At 53.3% G+C, this 6,980-nt stretch overlaps 1 protein-coding gene across 1 annotated transcript; it reads right to left on the bottom strand.

The window, feature by feature from the left end:
• Positions 1–62: 62 nt before the first annotated feature.
• Positions 63–6,305, bottom strand: LOC120816076 (major facilitator superfamily domain-containing protein 12). The gene is made up of 11 exons (XM_040171388.2): positions 5,254–6,305; positions 4,355–4,474; positions 3,731–3,941; positions 3,519–3,657; positions 2,767–3,081; positions 2,601–2,693; positions 2,402–2,494; positions 1,649–1,819; positions 1,459–1,553; positions 1,043–1,173; positions 63–941 (listed from the first exon to the last, which is right to left on the bottom strand). The coding sequence occupies exons 1-11, from the start codon at positions 5,399–5,401 to the stop codon at positions 898–900; spliced, it is 1,560 nt and encodes a 519-aa protein (XP_040027322.2). The 5' UTR covers positions 5,402–6,305; the 3' UTR covers positions 63–897.
• Between the last annotated feature and the right edge of the window lie 675 nt (positions 6,306–6,980).

The raw sequence follows: 6,980 nt of genomic DNA, 5'->3' as shown, positions 1-6,980 counted from the left end.
CCTCCCCATACGACCTTTTGCTTATTATGAGCTTCACTTTTCTATAAAACTGACAATTCAAGTCACGCAGACACATTTTTGGTTTAATGGTTAACAAAATGACACTCAGTGGTGCAACAAAGACATAAAAAGGAAATAAAATCAACGATTGTCACACGGGTCGGCACTGCAGTGACAACACACTTCTACTGAACAGCATAGTTCCCTCATCAGCCACACGTATCAACACATTTTAGAGTGGATCCCTTTAAAGTGATTTCATATTGAACACAATTCTGCTACTCAAGTTTAGATTAGAATAAATGATTCCCTTTGGTCTGATCGCGATGATGTAAAACAAAATGCCAAGAAAAAACGATTCAAACCAATATCACATCCTAATTGGTCCCCAATGTAACTGCTAATCAAACGAACAATGAGGCACAAGTTCTTGCAGCCGGCTGGATCCCGACGAACGAAACCTCTTCTCAGTCGGCTGACCCCACGGGGGGGTTTCTGCTGCCGTGCGCTAACTTCCTGTCAGCGCGGCGAGGCCTGAGTCCTTCCACCCCCCCCCCGAGGAACAGCACTTCTCCCGAGTTTGAGATGAATGCCCAGAATGCATCTGGTTCCCTTTGAGGCTCCGGTGTGCGTCGGTGGAGCAGCAGTGGTCGAGCCCTTTGCTCATCGTTCTCCAACCCTGATGCTCACAGGAGACGAGGAACCCTCACAGCCACCACAGCCCTTAAAAGTCACCACACGGAGCAAGAGGTTGGTTGTAAAATGATGGGAAATCCGGCCTGATGGTGACCCCCTCCCTGAGAGGAAACTGAAGAAGAATCAAATTTCAGAGCTCTTCCTGTCCAGCTGAGCGTGCTTATGGGGCGCCAGTTGTAGAGCAAAGGAGGGGGGAGGGGCTTAGTTGAGCGTAGGATGATCCTCAGAGATGAGTGGCAGATGACCTGGAGACACACACACACACACACACACACACGTGTGATGAACCTGAACCGAGCCATAAAGGCATGGCTACAGCATGTATCGGTAGAGCTGTGAGACTCACGGGGTCGGATCCTGATTGGCCAGATGAGGATGGAGCAGAGCGCCAACGCTGCGACGGCTGCCACGCCCCCCGTTACTATGACCATGATGTAATGGTAGAACCACACGCAGTCTGGACAGCACACCACAGTGCTGAGAGAGAGAACACACGCCGTCAGACCCAGATGCACATTCTCTGAGATGAAGCTGGAAAGCTGCGCTCTATGCAGCGACGGGATGCTGCGCTGGTTCGTCGCAGGAACGTAAGGCGGCCGCATTCCATTTATTTGTCCTGCCGTTTAGTTAGCAGTTGATTAGCTCGAGTAAACTCAGGACATTTAAAATCAGTGGAGTGTCCCTTCGCTGTCGCGGGGGCCCTTTGGCCTCTGGAGGACCCTATAAGAAGCATTTATACATCGTGTGTGAGAGCGCACTAACTGGCAAGGATGCAGAGCCTGGATGATCATCACGGCGCCGCCGTTGGCCACCTTGTCGGTGAAGCTCATCGCCCCGTACACGAACGCACCGCTCTGCTGCAGGGGGGCGGAGACAAGCACGAGGTTGAGATAGTGATGGAGAAAGGCCGCACACACACACACACACACACACACACACGCGCGCACCTTACCGTCTGGGCGCCGATGAGCTCGGCGGTCATGGCGAGTGATATGACCAGGATGGTGGCTGACCCCGCCCCCAGCAGCACAGCGGCCCCGAACACCCGCTTGCCCATGTCCTCATCCAAAAGCACCCAGTAGGAGAAGGCCATAATCAGCAGGAGGCCCACGAAGTAGGTGAGCTGCACCAATCAGGAGAGAGACGACAGAGATGAGAGGGCGGCGCAGATCCCTGTCCGCTTGTGTGTGTGTGTGTGTGTGTGTGTGTGTGTGTCCGTCTATAGGAAGGGGAACCTTAGATGACTTCTGGTAGCAAGAAGCAGACCATGGTTTACACCTCCCACTGAGGTCGTTCACTAAGCACTCAGGCGCCACGCTGTGATACTGAAGAGTCCGATGAGGAAGTGCTGCAGGAAGATGAGGAAGTGCTGCAGGAGGAGCAGCACAGAACCAGTCCGCCAACCCTCCTCTGGTCACAGGGCTCGCCGTGTCGTACATTACCCTCCAAGTGCTTTACCTCAACATGCGAACCCTTTTACACTTGCTAACTACATGTTCAAACGTACAGGTGATCAGGACTGTGTGATCTGATCAAACATAATTCCCCTGTCTGTGATGGGATGTGACATCATCTTTCTAAATGTTTCCGCTTTACACAACCAACTGCTAGTGTAGACTTTCTACTTTGATTCAACAGATCTGATGTAAACTGAGTGAGGCTGATGGCAGTAGGTCTCGTCCCCACGTGTTGGGGTGTCACTTACACACTTTCCGATGAGCTTACTGACGGGCTTCATGATGAAGGAGGACAGGAAGCCACTCACGTACATCACTAAGGGGATCGTAGCGATGAACCTCTGTTGACGGGAGACAGCGAGAGGGAGACAAACTGAGGACATGAGTCCCACGGAGCAGCTGAGCGCAGGAGCACCGCGGGGGGGAGGGGGGGGGGGGGTGCGTTACCTTGGGCAGCTCCAGAGTGTTGAGGAGGTACATGGAGATGTAGGTCTGGGACAGATTCACTATTAGCCTGGTGCACATGTAGAGCAAAGCCACCTACGGAGACACACAGTGATCACAACCGATGCACAGAGGAGGCGGGGCGGAGCTCTGCCTCCACCGGTCCTACCTGGTAGAACGAGGGCTGCTGCAGCCAGCATCTCCACTGCAGGAGAGACGAGGAGGGCCTGGAGAGGCTGAGCCTCGGCTCCCTATCCTCCCCCTCCTGCTGCTGCTGCTGCTGCTGCTGCTGCTGCTGCTGATGCTGCTGATGCTGCTGCTCTCCTTCCCCCTTCTCCTCCTTCTCCTCATTCATCCTCCTCCTCCTGCCCTCCTCCTCCTGCCCTCCAGCATCCCCGTCGGCTGCAGGCCTCCTCTCGGTGATCCCCAGGTGGAAGAGGAGGGAGAAGAGAGCACCGATGGCCAGAACGATCAGCGCCAGATTCTGGGATCAAAGACCACACAACACCGTCAAGGGGGGGGGGGGGGGGGGGGGGGGGTGTTCCTTCACTCAGCCACTCGCTTTTTAATCTTATTTTATTCTCAAATTGCACCGAGTCAAATTCCTCTCCGTGTGACATAAGCGTCAAATAAATGGCTTCTGATTCGGATATTAAATTGTTCTCGGTAAAACCCACTGGTCCAGTACGGGACCCCTGGGTGGTCTGGGTGGTTTAGGGGCCATTGAAGGGGGAGGAGTCCGCTTAGAACCTCTCACAGGAGGTTTATGTTTGACCCTTTATGTTGGGCTCTCGGCAGAACCCTCTCCAGGTGCAATAGTTCTTAAATGTTCGACCAAAGAAGAAGATGCATAGTCCTCCCGCCTGTAGCCCCGCCCCCTATTGCACCGTCACGTCTCTGCTGACTGGATCTCCCTCTTACCCTGAAGATGTGGACATCTTGTGGTCCGAGCGCCGCGCTCAGCGGGTCGTCGTCGTCGCCGCCGTGTCCGGCCTGGAAGTGGAACAGCAGGTAGGCCACGGCGTACACGGTGATGTTGGCGATCACGGTGAACGCGTACCTGCACACGCAGAAAGCGCCCGGTCAGCACCAGCGGACCGCCGCGTGGCGTCGGCGCGACTCGACACACGCACCTGTACGCCGTGAGCTCCACCTTGGCGTGCTCGCAGGTGACCAGCTCCGGGATGAGGGACAGGTGGGAGATCTGCGTGGCGGCCCAGCCGAACTGAAAGACCAGGATGAACGGGATGAAGTAGGTCAGACTGGCCCACTGCGGGGTGCCGGCGCCGCAGCCCAGACACTGGTTGAAGATGAAGGCGAAGGACAGCAGCACGCTCAGTGTACCTGGAACGCAGGAACACACACACACACACACACACACACACACATCCGGTCTCTGATCGACTCGCACGGCAGAAAAAAAAAACAGCTTCAAGAGCGACGCGCCCGCCGCGCGCAGTTTCAGCGCATGATGAAGTGGAGGAACCGGTCGGTCAACGGGAGAATCTGTGCCATCGGCGACATGCGTGAGCCAAAGCAAATAGTTAAAGCAGAAGCAGCGAGCACGGCGCTCCGAGAAGTCGAATGACGCACCCTCGCATGGAGACGGGAAATACGCTCCATCAGCAGAAACTCAGAGCGCGTCAGAGCTGCAGCTCACAGGGAGAATGGACTTTACTTCTAGTGGGAGGCATCTCGTGACCGTGTGGCCGCTGCGCTCATCGCGTGGGGCGTTTGTGTGTCTGCAGGTGTCTCACCGACGAGGTGCCACGTCTTCCTCTTGCCGTAGTTGCCACAGCCCGGCGTCCGGTCCGACTCGTAGCCGATGAGAGGGGTACACACGCCGTCCGCTATCTGGCCGACCAGCAGCAACACACCTGCAGCGCAAGCGGGAAGCACGCGCGTCACCGGACAGGACAACGCTCACGACCGTGAGGACAAATGTGCACAAAGAGACGCGTCTCAAAACGGCCGCGTGAGCTGAACGCCGACATCATGGACGTCACACTGATGTTTACTGGGTTATTGCAAAGGATGACGTGTCCACATGTCAATAAGTGCAGAGGATGGGATGACAAACAGAGACGACAGAGACACTACATATGGACAGACAGACACACTAATATGGACAGAGACATAATACATGGACAGACGGACAGACTAATATGGACAGAGACACACTACATGGACAGACAGACACACTAATATGGACAGAGACACACTACATGGACAGACAGACACACTAATATGGACAGAGACACACTACATGGACAGACAGACACACTAATATGGACAGAGACATAATACATATGGACAGACACACTAATATGGACAGAGACACACTACATGGACAGACAGACACACTAATATGGACAGAGACACACTACATGGACAGACAGACACACTAATATGGACAGAGACATACTACATGGACAGACGGACACACTAATATGGACAGAGACACACTACATGGACAGACAGACACACTAATATGGACAGAGACACACTACATGGACAGACAGACACACTAATATGGACAGAGACACACTACATGGACAGACAGACACACTAATATGGACAGAGACACACTACATGGACAGACAGACACACTAATATGGACAGAGACACACTACATGGACAGACAGACACTGGTTACCTGCATTGGTGTTTTGGAATCCCAGTACCGAGTGGTAGAACACCAGTAGGTATGTGAACCACATCGAGGCACACAGGTCGTTCAGGACATGTCCCACCGCGTAGCTGAGTGTCCTCGGGACGGACAGAGACCTCTCCGGGTCCGACATGGTGACTTACGGGCAAAAAACACTTGAGACGCGCCTTAACGGGGAAACATCGACTGAAAGAAGTCCGGCAAACTGCGTTAGCTGCGGATAGAGACACTACCTACGACATAGCCGGAGGACTACAGACATTGTCTCGGTGTCCTCGCCACATGTCACGGGTCCAACTCGATAGACGGGAAAGGACAGAAGGACATCCCTCCCATCGCTTGCAATCAGGTGACAGAGAGCCGCGTCAAAGTCAGGAGGAGCATCTCGGCAGGAGGCTCGGAAAGCGAAAGGGAATCACGCCGGAGGACCGAGCGCCGCGTGTCCTCTCACGGCTCCCGACGCCGCTTCTCCGCTCTCATTTCGCTCAATAGCCGCAGCTGGAAATGGTGAAAAAAATCCCTTTCCAGCTTCACCATCAACGTGTAGCTGCTAACCAGCTACACCAGCGCAACACGCTTGATTGTATAAACAGACGGCAACAACGAGGCGGGCGGAGACGAAAACCAGGAGGAATTGACCAATCAGGAACTCCCCTCGCACCGCTCGGCCAATAGGAGACCCACGTGGGGTCAACTTCCTCACGTGACAGCCAACCATTGTTTATGTTGAAAATCGAACAAGGTGTGAGCAAACTCCACAGGTCACTTCCGGCGTTACGCAAAGACGTTACATAGAAGTGTCGCGCTATAAATAACTCGATTTGGCCGCATTGTGAAAGTAGTTGTGTTGTGTATTCTCCATATTGTGTTAGTCAAAAACAACCAAGCAAAATTTGGTCTCTCCAAAAAGTAGCCTTGCTCAGGGGCACTGGGGTCATTTACACAGGGGGTCATTGGCTTCCTGCCTCACGAGGTCACAGCTGGCAGCGGTGCTGAGATGTGCTGATTGGGGAATCAATATGTCGTTCTAGCAGTGGGAGTAGAAGATCCAATTCAGCAACATGATCTTGAATTGATTGGACATCCTCCTGTCCAACTTCCCTGAAAATTCCCTCCGCTCACCCTCCTAGACAACTTCAACATCCAGACAGAGAAGTCATCTGACCTTTTACTTCTCCTTTCTTCTTTCGCTCTGTCACTCAGTCCCTCTCCTCCTACTCACAAAGCCGGCAATCCCCTTGACTACATCTTCACTAGAAACTGTTCTACCACGGACCTCTCTGTAACTCCACGTCTCTGACCACTTCTTCATCTACTCTCTAACGAGCCCATCAACTAACTAACGGTTCATCGGGACATTCGCTCCCTGCTCTGTTCTATCCGCTTTTTCTTACATCCGAACGCTGCCGCAGAGACTCTCCTCTCAACTCTGTCCTCCTCTCTAGACTCTCTGTCCTCTTACGACACAACGGGACGGCAAATCCCCTCCGGCTCCGTGGTTGTCTGAACCGGTGCCGTGAGAGCCACCACGCGAGCATCGGAAAGGAGATGGATAAATATAAACAACTTGACGACCTGCTTGAGTTTCAATCTCTTCTCTCCTCTTTTTCTGCTTCTATCTCTGCCGCCAAAAGCTCTTTCTACCAATAATTGAATTGAATCTTCATTTTCTAACCACAAAAAAACTTTTTTTGATCTTCTCCAACCTTCTC

This window comes from Gasterosteus aculeatus, chromosome 3, assembly GCF_964276395.1.
Source record: "Gasterosteus aculeatus chromosome 3, fGasAcu3.hap1.1, whole genome shotgun sequence".
NCBI classification, from domain to species: Eukaryota; Metazoa; Chordata; class Actinopteri; order Perciformes; family Gasterosteidae; genus Gasterosteus; species Gasterosteus aculeatus.
Note: the sequence above shows the minus strand (reverse complement) of the source record. Positions and strands in the feature narration are given on the sequence as shown.

What these genes read in the sequence shown, in the direction of transcription:
- LOC120816076 (XM_040171388.2), bottom strand. Translation starts at nt 5,401, where the DNA reads ATGTCGGACCCGGAGAGGTCTCTGTCCGTCCCGAGGACACTCAGCTAC. An exon ending in ACACTCTGGAGCTGCCCAAG is followed by an intron (nt 2,495 to 2,600) that starts GTAACGCACCCC and finishes TCCCGTCAACAG; the next exon opens with AGGTTCATCGCTACGATCCC. An exon ending in AGCTCATCGGCGCCCAGACG is followed by an intron (nt 1,554 to 1,648) that starts GTAAGGTGCGCG and finishes GCCCCCCTGCAG; the next exon opens with CAGAGCGGTGCGTTCGTGTA.